At 38.1% G+C, this 18643-nt stretch overlaps 4 protein-coding genes across 7 annotated transcripts; 2 read left to right on the top strand and 2 right to left on the bottom strand.

Moving 5' to 3' along the window:
* The first annotated feature begins 1059 nt into the window (after positions 1 to 1059).
* Positions 1060 to 3816, top strand: LOC116301671 (uncharacterized). Its single transcript, XM_031710762.2, has 3 exons — positions 1060 to 1768; positions 2281 to 2546; positions 2892 to 3816. The coding sequence occupies exons 1-3, from the start codon at positions 1060 to 1062 to the stop codon at positions 3297 to 3299; spliced, it is 1383 nt and encodes a 460-aa protein (XP_031566622.1). The 3' UTR covers positions 3300 to 3816.
* Positions 3817 to 4293: 477 nt separating this feature from the next.
* On the top strand, positions 4294 to 8021 carry LOC116301665 (uncharacterized). The gene is made up of 2 exons (XM_031710757.2): positions 4294 to 5849; positions 6648 to 8021. The coding sequence occupies exon 1, from the start codon at positions 4382 to 4384 to the stop codon at positions 5846 to 5848; it is 1467 nt and encodes a 488-aa protein (XP_031566617.2). The 5' UTR covers positions 4294 to 4381; the 3' UTR covers position 5849; positions 6648 to 8021.
* On the bottom strand, positions 7211 to 11997 carry LOC116301655 (uncharacterized). Of its 2 annotated transcripts, none has more exons than XM_031710744.2 (5): positions 11833 to 11997; positions 11382 to 11458; positions 10608 to 10769; positions 9624 to 9904; positions 7211 to 8622 (listed from the first exon to the last, which is right to left on the bottom strand). In XM_031710744.2, the coding sequence occupies exons 2-5, from the start codon at positions 11455 to 11457 to the stop codon at positions 8581 to 8583; spliced, it is 561 nt and encodes a 186-aa protein (XP_031566604.1). In that variant the 5' UTR covers position 11458; positions 11833 to 11997; the 3' UTR covers positions 7211 to 8580. The 2 variants fall into 2 exon arrangements, with proteins under 2 accessions (XP_031566604.1, XP_031566603.1); XM_031710743.2 differs by having other exon boundaries at positions 11382 to 11499; positions 11833 to 11996.
* Positions 11998 to 12401: 404 nt separating this feature from the next.
* On the bottom strand, positions 12402 to 18413 carry LOC116301662 (uncharacterized). Of its 3 annotated transcripts, none has more exons than XM_089032880.1 (6): positions 18009 to 18413; positions 17605 to 17815; positions 17093 to 17162; positions 16525 to 16620; positions 14505 to 14761; positions 12402 to 13433 (listed from the first exon to the last, which is right to left on the bottom strand). In XM_089032880.1, exons 4-6 carry the CDS (start codon positions 16610 to 16612, stop codon positions 13365 to 13367), a joined length of 414 nt encoding a protein of 137 aa, XP_088889006.1. In that variant the 5' UTR covers positions 16613 to 16620; positions 17093 to 17162; positions 17605 to 17815; positions 18009 to 18413; the 3' UTR covers positions 12402 to 13364. The 3 variants fall into 3 exon arrangements, with proteins under 3 accessions (XP_088889006.1, XP_088889007.1, XP_031566612.2); XM_089032881.1 differs by having other exon boundaries at positions 17605 to 17721; XM_031710752.2 differs by having other exon boundaries at positions 17605 to 18413.
* Between the last annotated feature and the right edge of the window lie 230 nt (positions 18414 to 18643).

The raw sequence follows: 18643 nt of genomic DNA, 5'->3' as shown, positions 1-18643 counted from the left end.
GGGTTTCTGGCAACGCCAGTTTTGCATTTTTATTTTCTCGGAATCCATCCTAACAGGGGGTGGTTGGGGTCTATTTTGTAAAATATTTCGTAAATTACGTCAGGGTAATAAGGAATATCCTTATTCAGCCGACAAAACATCCACTCGGCTTTTGTCATATCAGAAACCTCAGGAATAGACTTACCGGTAATTTCAGACAAAAGATAGGGAATACCTTTGTAATATTTCCCTAGCTTTAATTTTTTCAATGTCTTCCGCAGACTTTGCGGGGTTGGCTCTTCTAAATGGTCTATGATTTTCTTCCTTACTTCGTTGTTTGAATATACCGGATGTAAACCTTGGATATGACTCATCCAGTCCCTGAAGTATTTTATTCTCTTATATGGCGTTTTCGTACGACCTCCATTGGCGTAATATTGCTCTTTGGTAGCATTTGGTACGGCATTACGAATATTCTTACCACACTCGTAACACTGTGCTGACGTGTCATCTTCTATTTGCATTTTCTTACCACAACACCAAAAGGGTTCTGGCTTAGGTACGATAACTTTAGGTCTTAGACAAATTATGCAAAAGTCGTTAACGAACTTCTTACATTCGTGCATCGTATATTTATAAGATATTTTAACCTCCGTTTGCGGTAAATCTGCTGTACCCGTCTTCGTAAATCCGCGAGTTAAACCCGTATATCTTTGGCATCGATCGCGAGTCCCCCTACCTGCTGCTAGCATTCAAGATAATTTTGAGAAGGGTGTTTGAGTGCTCGAGTTTTGCAGGATTCTGACTTGAGATTGAGGGCCAAAATCCTCACCCAGTAATGCCTCTCTCAAAGTTATTGACATTTAAATGTAAATAGCACAATTTTCACATTTTCAAGATGTCTTATTTTTTACTCCAGAAGGGAAAAAACAGGAAAAAAATCAAGAAACTTTGTTTTGTGGGGGATTTTAATCCCAGCAAATTAAACTTAAACGTTTTACATAAAAAGCTGCCCATATGAGCATCACTGACTATTATCGGCTCAACTGTTAGTGGGAACAGAACCTCATTCAACTCAACATGCGTTGGTACGTACTGTTAGCTTTGGTAGTGATCTTCACTTTATTAGTCATAGAAGAGTCCGAGAGTTGGGGACGACGTAGATGGAAAAGGGTAAGGGTTCGCCGTGCTGTTCGGCACGTCCGCACGAGAAGAATTCGCCGTTTTGTTCCCGTCCGTACAAGAAGACTACGCCGCATTGTTCGCGTTCGTACAAGAAGACTACGCCGCCTTGTTCCCGTCCGTACAAGAAGACTACGCCGTGTTGTTCGCGTCCGTACAAGAAGACTACGCCGCCTTGTTCGTCGCGTCCGTACGAGAAGACTACGCCGCCTTGTTCGTCGCGTCCGTACGAGAAGACTCCGTCGTTCCATTCGTCGAAAAATCCGCCGTATTCGGTTCCGTACCAAAAAGCTTATTCGCATCCGCACACGAAGAGTCCTAAAAAAATTCAAGATAAAAAAATTAACGAGAAAAGTCAAGAAATTGTTAAAGAAAGTCAAGAAACTCCCACCTTTCAAAAAGCCCGGCGGAAAATGGTGGTCAAAACTTCAAGACTGGATTAAAGGTAAAATTATAGCCAGCAAGGAAATGTTACAGAAATGGGGGTCGAAGCTGAAAGGTCTGATATCGAAGGAAAAAGAACCACCAGAAGAAGGAACTTCTGGCCCTGGCGTCCAACCTACTGATGGCTCTGGCGTCCAACCTACTGATGGCCCACCTCCTACAAGTAAGATTTTTGATTTATTACTGTCAGGGCAGAGCTAACTCACATATCGAATTGGAATTTAGCTCAGTGGCGGATCCAGGGGGGTCGAAGGGGTCCACGGAACCCCCCTTGAAGATTTGATCTTTTAGGTAATAGAAATATGTTTTCTATAAACTGAAATTTTGCTTAAAAGTATCCACAAAGATAATGTTGAACACGAAATGATATATATTTGCTGTTATAATGTTTAATTTACCTTTAAGTTCCGTTACTAGATAGTAAATTAGGTGATTAGATCCAATTTTTTTGTCAAACATCGACTAAACAAAAGAGAATTACACGCAGTTCAAGAAACGGAACCCCCCTTTGAAAAATCCTGGATCCGCCACTGTAGCTTGCTACATTTTGCATTCCAAAGAAAACCTGTAGAAAAAAAACTAGCGGCTCTAGCTACTACCACGCCACCCAAGGGTCTCCTTCCAGGCTCGCCTTCAGTTCAGGTTCTAATATATCATTGTTAATCCGCTTTATAGAAGATCCTTTCCTAGAAGTAAAGCAAGGAAATTTCACTTTTGAAGCTGAAGGAGACGACAATTCATCCAGTCCTTATTTCAGCCGCAAACTACACGTTTTCAGTAACACTTCCGGGGTGACCGTTGGGCGAGGATATGATGTGAAAGAAAAAATGATATTGCAGATCAAAAGAGACCTTACCCTTGTGGGAATACAGAACTCCATTGCCATGAGGCTGATGAATGCTATTCATTTGGAAGGGGACAGCGCAAAGATATGGATTAAGGTAATCTAAGCGAGGTGTAGCTTGTGAATCCCAGCATTTTTATACCCAAACTAAGCCCTTATTTAAACACAGGCAGCCCAAGCAATGCATCTGTGCTGTCTTTTAAATGCTGAAATAATCGTAAATTTGAAAATTGAAAAATTGAACTTACTTTGATCTCATGTTGTCCTTACAGTGTATTGCTTTTTAACTTCTTCTTGGGTAGATTTTAGCTGTCTTTAGCCGTTTTTTCTCATTTTCCCCTCCACTACCTCTCTTTTAGGTACGGGGAGGTTAAACTAGAAAATAACGCAGATGCGATAGCCTTATTATATAGTATTATCAACTTGTATCTTCATTCATCAGAACAACAAACTTGAAAGCTTCATGATAACCACACAACAACAGAAAAAGCTGTTCGAGCTAGAATACCCGAGAAAACTGAACAAGGCAAAGACAACTGTTGAGAAGTACTCCAAGACAGGCCTAAAGTTTGACCATCTGAAACAAGTCGTCAAAGACTTGATAGTGGACATCTTTTATCGAGGTGACTACTCCATGAGTGACTCTGACCAAGACAAGAAAGAATGCTCTCAAATCATGCAAGAGGTCTTCGATCAGTCCCAGACAAGCCTGAAGCCAATGACTGTACTGATGTTGGACGAAGAGTTCTGGTTGAACTTCGTGCGTGTTGACATAGGCAGGTACTACATAAGATCCAACTATATTGCAGACGCTTGCGAGAAGGATGCGAATTGCGACGTGGGTTCTTGAACCTAGATGATCTACACGGCACGTCACAAGACTGTAATCGTTAAGAAAACTATACTAGAAGTAATCCACACTAATTTGTTTAATCTGGAGTCCTATATACACTTCAATCAATCAATCTGCTTCATGTTCTTTGTCCTTTAGTTCCTCTGTTTTCATGTTTCTTGCTATTCCATTCTCTGGGAAGGCTCAACTAATATCACGGTCCCATCTTCATGCTTGTTTACCATCCTCAACCCTGATTCCATTGAATTAAGCTGCATTTTCCTAAAAAAACATTTTTCCATTGTGAACAAGCATTTATATCCTCTCCTATTGCCTTAGTCTCAGGACCACGCATTGTTTTGCTATCCTATAGTCTGTTTTATTCATTCATTCCCTACGATACGCAGATTGAATTACTGGTGTTATTGGACTAATAAATAAATAACTGCAAATATTGCAGACAATAAATTAGAAAATTAATAAGCGATCGTAACGGGATGTAAAATGGCATTAAAGAATCAAAACTTAACTCGAATGTTCGAAGTTGATTTCTTTGGGTGGGCGGGTGGGTGGGTGAGTGGGTGGGTGGGTGGGTGGGTGCGTGCGTGGGGCACACTTTAGGGGAACTTTTACACTTGGAAGCATTTTAAGACGACTTGTGTAATTCATTCAGTCATTTAATCCTTCTTTATTTTATTCTTTTATCGTTCTATCATTTTTCTATTTTACTGTTTTCTATTTTTTACTTTTCTTCGTCTTTTTTTCTCTCCGAGGGCATATTTAGATGTTGGGCTGCCTGTGTTACCAAGTACCACTGTCTAGTGTAGGGGTGGGGTAAGTGGGAAAATTGAAATCCTAGAAAATCTCAACATATATAGGAGTAGTTTGTTAGTATTCCTCGTCGGAAGCAAAACCTTTCTTCGTTTAGATTAGTAAAAGAGAAAAACTGAGGTCAAAATTTAAAATCAGCAATTACGTGACAATAATTCGTGAATAATTCAAAGACCTCTCCCCTCCCCCTAGCAGTCCAATCACTTTGGTACACAACTTAGCTGAATAGAGAAGAAGTCTTTCATCTTCGTGAATTTTTAGCCACGAAAATGCCTGCAAGAAACGTCCATGCTTGGTATAAACTAGCCTTCAAGCTGCTGGTTAGCGATCAATGGCATGTGATATCCGAAAAAGTCGAAAATGGCGACCTGTGTTACAGATGGGTTAAGGAGCAACTAATGGCTGCTCTGCATGACGTGGAAAAAAATGCATGGCAGAAACCGCTTGGTAATGCAGCATTTACCTTTCGTGAACAACTGGTTGGTATGAGAAGTCCTAGTCTAAGCGAGGAGACGTATCTTAAAGCTCAACATTGGCTTGGATTACAAAATGGAATGACTGCACTGCGCGATGAAAGTACTCCTGTTCGTCACAGACTTGGTGGAGCGAAGCTGGCTTTATTAGAGGGAACTTTTGTTCACTTTGACAAGCCAGAAGGCGCTGGTTCAGCCATTTGTGATGTATTTACAAACCTGTGCCAGATAGACCCAGTAGTGGAAGCCATTTACGAGAATAAAGATGCTCAATTGGCAGCAGAAGTGAAGATCATGTTTGACTCTTCCAAGGAATATGCAGAGAGCATGAAATTGCCTATCGATGACTTGGTTGAGCTTGAATTTGATCCAAGTTGCCTGCCAACTGACCCACCTTCCTTGTTCAAGCCACCAGAGATCTGGGCGTTTGGAGACATCGGCAATGAAGATGGTTTTCTCAGCGATCCTGACAAAATTCAAATTGATAAAGAAGGGAATTTTCTGGTAATGGATCAAGACTTGACTGATGTAAACGTAGAAACGGTTCAGAGGATCCAGCTTTTTAACCCTCTGGGGAAATTTATCAAAGTCATCTTGAAAAGAGGAGAAGGCAAAGTAAATGGTATGAAGGATTTCTGTCTAAATAAGGATGGCAATCTGGTCGTCGTGGATACAGATGATAACGACAAGACTCGGCTCCAGGTCTTTGATTATGATGGCAATCAGATGATGGTGATTGACGTTGACAAAGACAACCCAGACAGTGTTGCAGCAATCAGATTTGTTTATGTTGATGATGATGGCAACATGATTTGTGGAGACATAGGTGATTCATGCATCCGTATTTACGGACCAGATGGTACTCTAAAGTCAAAGTTTGGACAATGGGGTATGGGTGAAGGACAGTTCTTGAATATTGGCTCAGTCACAGCTCAAGGGGGCAAGATCTATGTTTTTGACAATGGTGTTGACAAAATCGAAACCGTGGTTTTTGACTACGATGGAAAATTTCTATCCAAGTTTGATTCAGGCATAAAGCATTGGCAGTTAGTGTTTGATGAGAGAAACCAGCATTTCTATGCTGTCCAGGATGATCATACCATCGAAATCCTGGCGCTGAATGGAACAAGCAAGGGCAAGACTGGAAGTTTTGGATATGACTTGAAAGATTTCTGGTTTCCATCCAGTGTGGCAATACTAGAGGATGGAAGAATTGCAGTTGCAGACAGGAGCAATAACAGAATTAAAGTGTTTAAATTCTGAGGTATGCACATAATGAGTAAGAGGTAATTACCGAGAATGGAGGCAAAAAGCCATATGCATCCTGAGGGCCACAGGCCAAAGGGATGTATAGGCTTATTGTCGACGTTTGAGGTAATCAAGTATTTTATTTATCAATTGAGAAGGTTTTCTATCAAATGTTGCTCATTATAAATGAGAAGTCTATATAGAGGATATTACATGGGCGCGCGGAGATACGAAATTTATCTTCGAGTGTTGAAAAGATCTCTCACAAGTGAGCGCAGCGAACGAGTGAGAGATTTTCAACACGAGAAGATAAATTTCGTATCTCCAAGTGCCCATGTAATATTCTGTTTATCATATAATTATCAATGAAAGTGTGTTTTGGCTTTTTCAGGCAATTCTTTCCGTGTATTTTTGAATAGCCATCACAATGGTGTTATTTTCACACGTGAAAATAACATGTTATTTTCACGTGTGAAGATATCAATTTTTCGAAATAGAGAAAAATAGATATTTCATTGGTAATTATATAATAAATATAGTTATTAACCGGGTTAATAACTAACTATATATTGACCTCGCATTTATAATGAGGGTTATAACAAAAATAAAGCCTTGTGAATAACAAAGAAAACCGTGTCAATTGAGAAATAATTAAACATTATTTGCCAAAGGCAAATTTATTATCAGTAAATATCTACTGAGAAGAAGTAGATGTAAATACTCACCAATAATCACCAAGTCTGAGGCAAATAATTATTTTATTATGGTAATATTTTTGCATATTACAAACATTTTTTTTATTTCTTATTTTTAGGTGCTTAACTATGGTATTTTCAAGATCTGGCAAAGCTTAACGATGAGACTACAACTACCAAGGCCACCTAAACAAGTTTTAAATCAACTTCACAAATCACATTTTTACCTTGAATAACAGGATGGGGATGAATTCTGGAGTTTAAACTGTTTCTTGTTCGCTCCTGATCATACACACACGTATAAAGTAAAATATATGTTTTTAAAGGGAAAAATAGAATAGTTTGTGCATATGCTATTATTTAGATACTCAATTGTGATTGCATGGCTAATTTTTTTATCTGGGTGGCCTTGGTTGGGGTAGTTGATTTGTGGCATGTTAAAAAAAATTATAAAATCAATGCACAAATAATTCGCACAGGATGCACAGTTTTAGAATCTGTCAAAATTAATTTAATTGTCTCAGAATGTTGAGAAATTTGTTATTGGGTATAATATTAGTGAGAATCAGGCTGTAGCAAAGCTGAATAAAAAATAAATAACTCAAAGGCTACTTGAACAAGAGGACCTCTGGCACTGCCCAGGGTTTAGCATATTATTGTATTGTGATTCCTATGATTCCCAGCTGTGTGCAAAACAATTCTTTAGAATTTAAAATTCTTGTTTAGCTTCTCATGCCTCCGGTAACTGATTAAACCTGCCCGAAGTGATCTAGGACCTCTGGAGGCAAGAGTAAAATAACAATGAGAAATTATCAATATTAATGACAGTTGTGCACAATTTGTAGGATTAAGAATCATTATCAAATAACTGTTGAATGTTGTATTCTGATTGGTTTGTAGCGCGTGCTTTATGAGAGCACATTGCACGCACGCACACTCTCCATTGCATCATTCCTATCTATTATTGTAATTGGCATTTTATAAAAGAAATAAAAAACTTGCTTGCTGTGCTGTGTGCAGTCATAAAGCACTTGGGGGTTGGCAGAACACTCAAGAAGTGTCGAGAAGCACTCCGCTATGTGTCATGCTTCTCCTAACACTTCTCTCGTGTTCTGCCAACCCCTGCGTGCTTTATGACAGCACACAGCACAGCAAGCAAGTTTTCTATTTCTTCAATATATCAATAATTTTAGAATATCTGCAGTACTGCTTTATATAATAAATAAAATAAATCATTTAATTGACAAACTTAGCAGTACAAGTAAAATCAAGCTTTTAATTTTTTAAATTATTTTTTAAATAATACATTCAAAGGTGGCAACTTCTACAGCCCCACCTTTACCCTGTGTATCGCTCGGCCAGCCATATTCTATGCAGAAACTTCTGCCATTACTGTTTCTCTATTGACCCGAGCCGAAACAGCAAAAGAGTCTTAATCTTAATGTAGTCTCAATGTCTTATCCCTCCAATAAAAATTGTAACAAACTGTAAAATATGATTCACGATTACCTCTTTAAAATAGTCTGCCATTAAAAAATACTTGCTTAAAAAAAATTCCAAAAAAAAAAAATGTATTATCTAAATCGGGAATCGAACTCACGCCTACTTTTAGAAAATCGATAACTAATTCCAAAAAAACCTGCACCTACCACATGCCATACCCCCGAGACATCCGCAGAGCTGAGGCGACGTATGGACTTCGGACCTGACGGCAATTAAATCCTTCTGCCCTTGTTTGCACGGATTACGCAGGATAGTGTTCTAGCCGAAGCATCAGGGGAGAGACTAGCCGGCCCCCAGACCATATCTACAGCTAATCCCTTGCACAACCTACCACGCACTAGGCACATTGATTTGAAGTGAAAAAAATGATCTAGTATATCTGGCTCTTTGTTGTCTTGCCTATTGTTGTGCTAATTCCTGAATTTGCTAGTCCTCTGGCAAAACTCTCAGGCTTTCAGACAGTTTGTCAAGCCCGATGCCACAGGTTCATATCTGGATGGGTGACCAGTTTATCATACTTGGTTCAGACCTTCTTGCTACCAACATCTTTTACCCTTGAGTTTCTTTGCATTCACTGTTTGTAAACAGAACCTGGAAAACATTAGTGGCTGTATTAATACGAGGAAGGAAAGGCGAATGTTTTACCCGAAGCAGGACTACTGAAAACCCGTGCGGTACTGGTGTTGTACGAAGGGTATATAGCGCTATCCAACGAATAAATCCTTATCCAGTGGATAGGTCGATGCTTTTACTAACTAATAAATTAATCTAATCTAATCTATTAATCCACTGGATAAGATTTATCCGTCGGATAGCGCTATTCACCCGTCGTATAACCGGATCCTGATGTATCATGCAAATCGTGTGCGGTGTTTCCATGTCATCGCTAGGGACAAAATCATTTAGTTCTCTAAAGCTAAACCCGAGGGCTAAACATCCTTATAAATAATTATTTATATGCGAAACACCCTTCCGTGGTGGTTTCACTTAGACTCACTGATATCTTTCCTTTATAATGACCTTTCTTTTCGAATCCCTTTAATCGGATCAGTGTAGCTTAACCTTGGTATGCTCTCAAAATGATTGACGATCGAGCAGCTAGATAGCACAGACAATGTTGCGCCGAATTAGAAGTAATTGCTACTAAACATTATTCACGTTCTAAAACCCCGTTATCCTTTGTCGAATTTCTTTATCGTGTTACTTATTCTCGAACATTATCACTTCAGTATCATGTAAAAATACATCATCATCATAATTCCCATTACCATCAAAATCACACTATCATCATCATCTTCTTCATTTTGTACTATATCATCATCGTCACCACCACCATCTTCTCCACCACCATCATCATCTCCACCATGTTCATCACCACCACCACCACCACCACCACCATCATCTTCATCATCACCACCACCACCATCATCATCATCATCGTCATCATCATCTCATCATCATCATCACCATCATCATCATCATCGCCATCATCATCATCATCACCACCATCATCATCTTCTTCATCATCACCACCACCACCATCATCATCGTCGTCATCATCATCAGTTATCGCTACTGTTATCTGTTCTCACCTTCCTTTCGTTGTGGTCAACCATTCTGTACCTGAAATCTCTCTTCGTTCCTATAGTATCCACATCAAGAAGAAGTTCACATACTTTGGTTTTTGATCGTCTACCGCCGTACTGATAGTTATAAACATTACAAAGATGGTTTCTATAGCAGAGATCGAGGCAGTGTAACTCTGAAACTACTTGGTGCGTGGATAAAACTGGACCAACTGCAAAAAGCTCGTCATGTTTATCGCTGTCTATTGCTAACTGTTCAACCAGGGAAATCTCTTTCTTGTTGCACACTGAAATATTGACATACCATAAAAATATTTCAATGTTTTAGCATTTTTAAAATTACCATCGGCGATGGATTGGTTTTAGTGTGGGGGTGCCTGAGGATCACGTCATTCACTCATATCCACCTGCGCGAAACATTTTTCTCTCTATTAAACAATGTACTCACAATTTTCAGCCGAAAGACCCAACCTTCGTTCTTGATTCATTTACTTCGGTGAACTTTTTGCTTCTTTTTTTTTTTTTTTTTTTTTTTTTTTTTTTTTTTGCATACGTTGTCCATTTATGTTCATAACGAGATACCTGTTACTATGAATCTTGCGTTCTGATTCGATGGGAGCGCGTGCTTTATGAGAGCACAAAGCACACGCGCGCACTTTCTATTTTGTCATTCGCATCCAAAATAACGGTTACTTTAATTTGTATTCTATAGTTAAAAACCTTGCTTGCTGTGCTGTGTGTAGTTATAAAGAACTTGGTTGGGAGTTGACATAACACTCTAGAAGTGTTGGGAAGTACGTAGTCCGCTACATGTCGTGCTTCTCCAAATACTGTGTTCTGTCGATGCTCGTATCCGCTTTGTATCCGATATTTCGATAACTTACGATCACTTTGACTGTAACATTGGCATGCTAGGGCAAGCACTCCCTAGATACATGGAAATACCGAGTTAACGTAGCCATTACGGCACTTTTTATAATTCCTTTTTACCTTGGTTTTCTTTGTAGTCCTTGTTAACGAAGCAGCTCAAAAACCCCACCGAAAAAGAGCAGCATTTTGGCGACATGGCTTCACAGGCTTTTCGATCACTGACCACTTCTCCATTGTGTCGACAAGGCGTTCCATTTAACACACTAGAACTGCGTTTACATTCTATAAAATATTTTCATATTTTTTTATATGTTCAAGTTACCAACCGCTACTTAACAAGGAAATTTTAAGTTTATTTCCCTACATAATGATAAATTAGTTAAATTAGTTAATTGTCGCCATAACGCTAAGTTCACAAAGTGAATTGTTTCCCCTCAATTTTTTCCCTGCTGTCTTGTCTGTGTCTGTCCCAGTCTCCTGCGCAGCCGCTATTACAATTAACACGCTTGCTATTATTTTTGCCGGTGTTTTAGGATATCAAAGAAATCAATAAGGAATTTTTCGTCCCATGCATTAAAGTCTGAAGGAATAGGGATGCTATGACATGCCTGGCAGGCTAACCATAGATCAAATCAGAATACATCGATTAGAAATATCAAGAATAAAAAGAAATAATGGTAGAAAATATGTTTTCAACTACTATAGGTGTACGATTTGCTTTACGAATGGAAAACATTACTGCCGACAGTCAAGTGGATTCCCTTGAAAATGCCAATCAAAATGCAAGAAAATGAATGTCGTCCGATCGTACGAAGCCATATATCTCCCTTACGTTTAATTTCCCATTTATAGATCGAATCTTTTTATCATATTAAAATAGCAAACATTAATTACCCAGTCCTTCTGTCATCTTGGCCAATGTAAACATCATCATCAAACGAAGTGATATCAGAATCCAAATCTTGAACATTCTAAAAATCATAGTCTTGGATGCGTTTCAATGGCAATATCACTGAGAAATATAATTTTACATTCACGCTTGCAAAAAGAGACAAAAAACAACAAACAAACAAAAAGGACATCAGCATTATAAAGTCAAGTCAAGTCCAACTGTCAACAACTCTATTTTCTTATTAGAAAAATTAAAATTTAGCAGTTCAAACATTAATTACGAAACGGTTTTTTGCGCTAATTCGGATTTAACTACTATCAACAAACGGACTACAATCCTACAAAATGAATTGTGGACGTGTTTCATGATCAGCACACGCAGTCCCGACCAAGAACAACCTATTTAATCATCACTGATTAATCTAGAGTCCAGCCCGTTTAGTGAACCTCTTACCTGACTGATTGTTTAGCCCTTCAGGTTGTGCAGAGGACTAAAGGAAACTCACTCTAATAGGTTCCCGTTTCAAAATGCTTAGCCTTTGTCTTGAGCAAGATCTAAAGAACAAACTGAACTGGAACGTACGTTTGCCTCCTTTATCAGCAAGATTTTATCAAAGATCTATAATTTTCTAATGAGATTGTAGAAATGGTTCGAATGTCCCAACGGTAAGTCAACAGTGTCGAATGTGTATTGAAAATAGACAGCGTTCATTGGTAGTTTGGATGGGTGTCCGTTTTCTGGTTGATCACTACAGAGCAGCTGATACTATAGCTACCATTATGCATGCGACATATCAGTTATCAACTTCAACGACAAAGTACCCCAACAGGTCTTTTGAGTGAGCATCAAGCAATCAACGACGACTTAGTGTCGGGGGAAAAATATATAATTTTGATTTTTTTTTTCCTTCAAAATACTCCATAGAGGTTTTCTGATAAACTCCGTGCGGAAAGGGAGGCTTAGGATGATCGAAAACTAGAATAATGAAAACATTTAATCAAATATTAAAATCTATTTATTTTCAACTTTTTCTCTTATTTGATAAAGCATTTCTATCCGTCTATTCCTTCCTTTATCGTCACTTATCGTACGTCTCCAATCTCCGTTGCAAATTGATTTTGCTGTTCTGCAAGCATCATCCCGGCGCGTGCGAACACTGCTTGAGAGTACGCTCGAGAGCACAATAAAAATTTTGCATTCTTTCGAGAAACCCAAAAAATTATTATTTCACAAATATCAATTGGTTTATTTTACAAATTCAAAACCTTTACAAGAATTCACTTATTCTTCTGACATCTTACTAAACAAATGCGCAAAGTTGCGTCCGCTATTTTATACTCCTGCATGCGCTCCAGAACCTCTTCACTATTAATATTTCTAATCTAAAGTAATAATCATTTACCCTTTGTGCGTCACCCCAAATCGCGCGGGTAAAGTTATTAATCTGGCCATTCTAGAAACAGACTTTGGCGGGGATCGAGGACGGGATCGTCCGCGGGCAAATGAGTTTCCCAAGTTTTTCCTTCCTGCTCAAACTTTGCATAGCGAAAAAAGACTATCATAGAATGGAATCGAAGTTTGACAAATAACTTACTTCTCTGTGGTCACCGGACTCACTGAGGAGTGAGATGATATCAAAGTGCAGCCTTTTCCTTGCCGAAAATTACTTGAGCCGGCGCAACTATGAAAAAACGTTTTCTAAAGCAACATTCTTATAACCTATTAATGGATATTGGGAATATTGATAAATACATTCAGACAATTTTTGTTTGATCATAAGCGACTCCTCGCTCCGATGAGGTATATTCCATCTCCTACAGTCTTGCACTCGTTCAATATTCAATCTTTTGTCTTGGTCGAATTCGCACTAGCTAACGTATATCAACTAGATAAATATTGCTGTCATCGGTTGAATAGATAAAAACCATTAATTCTTGTTTCCTCTGGTTTGCTCTTTTCAGACACGAATATCACAGGCTCAAATGTCATTTTTCATGGTTTGGCGGGATAATACGTCTGGTTCGTTCTGAACAAGGACATCCTTGAAGTAATCTCTGTGGAGAAAAGAGATAAGCAGAATATGAGTCACACTCTTCATTTTCCTACCGTATTCTGATAAATCGTACTAAAACCATTAGTCAATAGCATAAAATCTATAATTGTGACAGGACTAGCGATGGTGAGGGGAGGGGTGGGGAAATGGTTAGTGCGCGTGTCTGGTTCCCGCCAAAATAGACCTCTTGCTTGGGTATAATTTTTTCCCATTACAGATCACGTGTCATTCTCTAGAGTGGTTGCGCACGAGAAGACACATGAAAATATGGGTCGAATATAAAATCTTATTCTCAAGAGAATGACAAGTGGTCTGAATCGGAAAGAAATTACGCCCAGGGGTCTACTAAGGTAGAACTTTTTTTGTTCATGTAGACCATCAAAAAAGCCATTCAGTCTCAATTACAAAAAAAATAAATTTAAAGAATCATGGATCGAATCTTAAATTTCAGAAGAAAGGGGTATTTACGGTGACTGACAGTTAGTCTATAACTGGGAATTATTATATTCCATTTATTTTTAATTACCCATTTCTAGATAGTAGTTCATTTTAAAGTGATGCTGACTTACTTTGCACTAATTTTCAAAATCTGATTACTAACGTTTTTGCTGAAACATTTTATAAACATTCTTCCCTTTAGATTCAATTTTGCGGATATAAATTCTAAACATTTCGAAAGTACAAAACATAAATTGTGGAACTGAAGTTGTCGCTTACATATATCGAGCTGCCTAAAGAACAAAAACCTTTTATTTAGACGGAGACAACTCATTATCTCGTAGGAAGGCGAAATCTGACATACAAGTCAAAGCAACTGGTGTTAATAATGTCAAACAAAACATTTCCCATTAAAAATGGCAAAACATGCCGGTGTAACATGTCAGTTTTCGGTTCTTATTTTCAAGTAATTAAAAGCTTTTATTTATCGAACCCAAAACCTGGAATAAGGAAACAATGAGCAAGCGAAACGCTTGGCAAAGTTTTTAATATATCGAAAATCTATGACGGGCTCTCGTTTTAAATCTTGCTCACTGATAGATAGATTCGAGGTTGGGTTTCCTGTGGTACTCACTTTCTGTACTTTTCCATAATGAAACTTTACATACGTCACACAATCATTCTTTTGTGTTTCGCCAATACTTCCAAGCAGTTGGCAAAGTCGTTCCTCTTCACAGAAGTGATAGTTAAAACCAAGACACTGTGGTTGTCGTCGGAGACACAAATCCTCACACTGTAGAAGGCTGACGACTGAATGGTAGGACAACACTTCTCCCACGTTGTAACCATGCATATTGTGTGGCTTTATATTTTTGGGTCGCGTTTTAAGACCTAGAATAATGAATTATTATGAGCAAGGAATGTTAAATTAAGTGGCGCTTTAGCCGCTTATCTTCAGTTCACCATTTTCGAGTTCTCCATATTATCGCTGTGTTCCTTGATTACAGACTGATCCTCAGGGTTATCCTCATATCAGTACCTAAATATTCACAAGAAAAGAATGCACAACTACTTCAACAAGACCGACAAACACTTCCACGGACCTTCACTGGAACACATGAATAAAGTGCACAAAATCGACGCTAACCCTGAGCAACAAAGAACACGAAACTGAAGTATTGCTTCATTCTCTCTGGAATGATTGGAAGCCACTTTTATTTCCTAAAAAGAACTCTACAAATTAAAAATAAAAATGTAACTCAGGATGATTTATGTAATAACCAAGAAATAAGATTCGAAATCCAAGTGAATGATCAAATCGAGAGTTAATTTCGGAGGAAAACCCTTTGGCCTTGAAGAAGAGGGAAGAACCAACATGCACCTGCCTTTTAGTCCAGGAGATATTTTTTGAAACGGATTTTATAGTGGAAGTGGAATAAGTATTCTTTAAGACTATGTACCTATGTAGTCCAGAATTGTGGTAGGGAGGCGATTTGCCCAAAGTGCATGGTACTAATGGCACTAATGGCATGTTGCATGTGGGCCAAAGTTAGAACCTATGGGCATACCGCAGTGCTTCAGTGCGCGATGAGAGGCAGCGCGTACTGGTAACCCTTGCTTCTTAGCTTGTGTTACTCAATTACACAAAAGATAATTAAAGAAAGAAGGTAATGAATTGGTGCCATTTATTTTCAAATAGAAAGATCGCAAGACTCCAGCTCTAACTGTGATACAACCTTAACTCCCCCAGGAGTCAATTTGCCATGGACAGCCAAAAATTCTCCAAGAATGTCTTTCTTTTAAATTTTAATTTCATTGTAGAACACAAACAAATTGAAAATGTCAGTCATGAAGCAGAAAAAATGATAATTGCTGTTTTCTTTCCACCGGAAAGCGTCTCTAAGGGTTGTCGAAAACATCAGTCACAGTTACTATATCTAAAGGCTTTTAAAAACCAGAAACGTTTATTTTAGTAAAAGGTAAGTTAACAGTTCAACTCTCTCTAGAATAAATACACATTGAGAATAGCCCATATGGCTAAAGGTGCCATTCCATCTTTCTCGTTTCTTTTTTTTTTTTTTTGTCCAAAACGTGGGGCAAACATCATGCATTATATTAGTTTTGCGCTCTCCGAAGGAAGTAAATTAAGTTATGAATAACAACTTTGGAAGCCAAGTTTCAACAGCCCTTAGAATACACTTCCGAATAATAAAGTTGTTTTGTCTAAATATTTTCCTTTTAGGAATATATCAGTCCCTCAAGCAAAACATATTAATTGATTGGGGCTTCAAGGGAAACAAGTTCTCTTGCGAGTACTAAATAAAAAGATAATGCAACAGTGCAGTGTTCATCGGTGTGTGGCTCGCAGAATTAACCTCTATGATATAAACTAGTCCTTTCCATAACTTTTCATACTAACAGCAAGCTGTAAAGCACTCAGTTGATTTCGTGTCTCTATTCATCATCTTTTTCTCGACTAAAGCTCTTTCGCTGGTCCTACCCATACCAGCACAAATAATGTCCTTTTTTGTTACCTACGTTGCGAACAACGCTCTGTCTTCTCAAACATAGTGGATAACTTAACTCTTCCTCAATTCATTTTAATATTGATATTCATGACTATATAGTAGTATATAATGATTGCAATTGCCTACCTTTGGAGTCAGCAAAGTTCGTACTGCCGAGTAAAGACAATGTGCACAGCAAGACACATTTTGTTTCGAAAACGCCTTGCACCTTCATTTTGAATTCTGAAAAAAATAAAAATGAATTTGACTTCATCAATTTAGCCGCGGGCGTATGATTGCTGCCAAGCTGTTCTAGAAGGAATGCTTATATAGATGTTTATAGGACAGCAAAGCGTCAGTGTTCAAATCAAGTGACAAATTTCTTCTGAACCGTGATACGGAATATCAATCAAGGTTATTGGATGATAACTAATGTTGCCAAAGTGCTTCCGAACTACTTGTGTACGGAAGAACTTCGCCAGTTTGAGTCTCCGCCGGCTCCCTTACAGTTTCTATACTATACAAGCCAAATTTTCGAATAGATTTTTTCAAGAGAGTTCATTTTCTCTTGCTTTTTTTTATAAAAAACACATGTGCCCTGATTCAAATTATACTTAAATCATTTGGACATAAATATATAGGCAACTGTTAAACTGCTACTGATACATCCCAATCAACTGTGCCTTCATCAAAATCAGAGGCGGAAAATGTTTACCTTCCAAGAAGAGAACGGGTTGTTTTTTTTTTTTTTTTTTTTTTGATAGTTTTTGCTTCGTAGTAACAACCTGTCAGAGGAAGAAATATTTTAAATTAATAAAACTAGACCCTACAATACAGAACTAACAGTAAGCCGGAAAACTAAGACTTCAATTAATTGGTGTAATCAAACAACTTACATTACAAAAGAAAAAACGTTTTTAATGATTGACTTCCTGTAATGTTATCCTTTCATGCCTCCGGCAAATGATATGATTAATTATTTCCAAAAACTGGCCGGGAAAATCTCTAAGAACTAGTTTTCACGATATCCTTATTACTTAAAATATGCCAAGGAATTGATAATTGTTTGGTGGGAAATTTAAAGCAATTAAGCAAGTTTATGAAACTATTTTGTCACCATTTGAATTTCGCTTTTTAAGCGAGACAGTTCATCTTAACAACATTGACTTCATAACATTAAATATAACACTCAATATGTTCTTCGTTGTGAGGACTCGTTATACTTACCAAGCAGCAACTTTTTCGTTAGTTCTTTCTTGAGTTTAAAGTATTTTTGTCTGTGAGAATCTTTCAAAGATTAGCAGAAGAGACTTGGCCTTGAGTACATTTGCAAAGAGAGACGTGCTGCAATGAATGTAAAATGAGAAAGACTAGCGGCTCGAGATTTAGTTTATAAGCTGTCGAGCGACGTCGGTTTTGAACGTGTCAGATCGTAAACCTGTCATATCAAAAAATACACAAAAATCAACTTCATCTTGAGAGTTTCAAGTGTAAACTATGCATATTCCTTAATGTTACGTGCTAAATTTCATTTTTTGCTTGAGAAGTGCTAGTCTTATGATGTAAAATATATGAATTTAGCTATTCCGTCCGGTATCACTGTTTCGCATAAAACTGTTCACTACTTTTACCTTCGCTGCCTAAAAGAACGAGACTTCTTGTCAGCTCAACTGAGACGTGCTAAATTAATGATTCTTTTATCTATAAAGAATTTTCACTGCCCTTTAAACAGCGCATATTACGTCAACCAATGAAAAAATAATAAGGACGGCTCATTGGACTGAATTATCGCCTGGCAAATAACTTGTGTACAATATTATCAGATGGCGAACAGTTTGACTCAAAAACGAATCTTTATCGCCGGCAGCAAAAATGACAGGAACGTCAGCCGAGAAAACAGCAGATTTCGGATGATCAAAAGACCGGTTCAAAAGACTTCACAGTCGCTATATCGTCAAGCACGTACTACACGAGTAGACGAAGCAGTGTCATGCATGGTAAGGAAGCCTTAGATTCTGGGAGATGTCAGGAGCAACAGTTCCTATACATTCTGTCTATAAGACACTAAGCTTGATTATGAGATGATAGAGGAAGATGATGAAGAGTAGTAGTAGATTAGGGATGTTGTCAGGGAAGGAAAAATGTCCCCGAGCTGTGAGAAGCCGAGTTATATATGTCAGTCTTCCTATACTCGAACATTTAGGTGATGTTCCTAGAATACTCTTCTGTTAAGGAAAAAATTATAGGAAGTTAAAAGGAAGAGAAG

This window comes from Actinia tenebrosa, unplaced genomic scaffold, assembly GCF_029948245.1.
Source record: "Actinia tenebrosa isolate PJP-AT-01 unplaced genomic scaffold, QUT_ActTen_1.0 PGA_scaffold1__47_contigs__length_23844297, whole genome shotgun sequence".
NCBI classification, from domain to species: domain Eukaryota; kingdom Metazoa; phylum Cnidaria; class Anthozoa; order Actiniaria; family Actiniidae; genus Actinia; species Actinia tenebrosa.
Note: the sequence above shows the minus strand (reverse complement) of the source record. Positions and strands in the feature narration are given on the sequence as shown.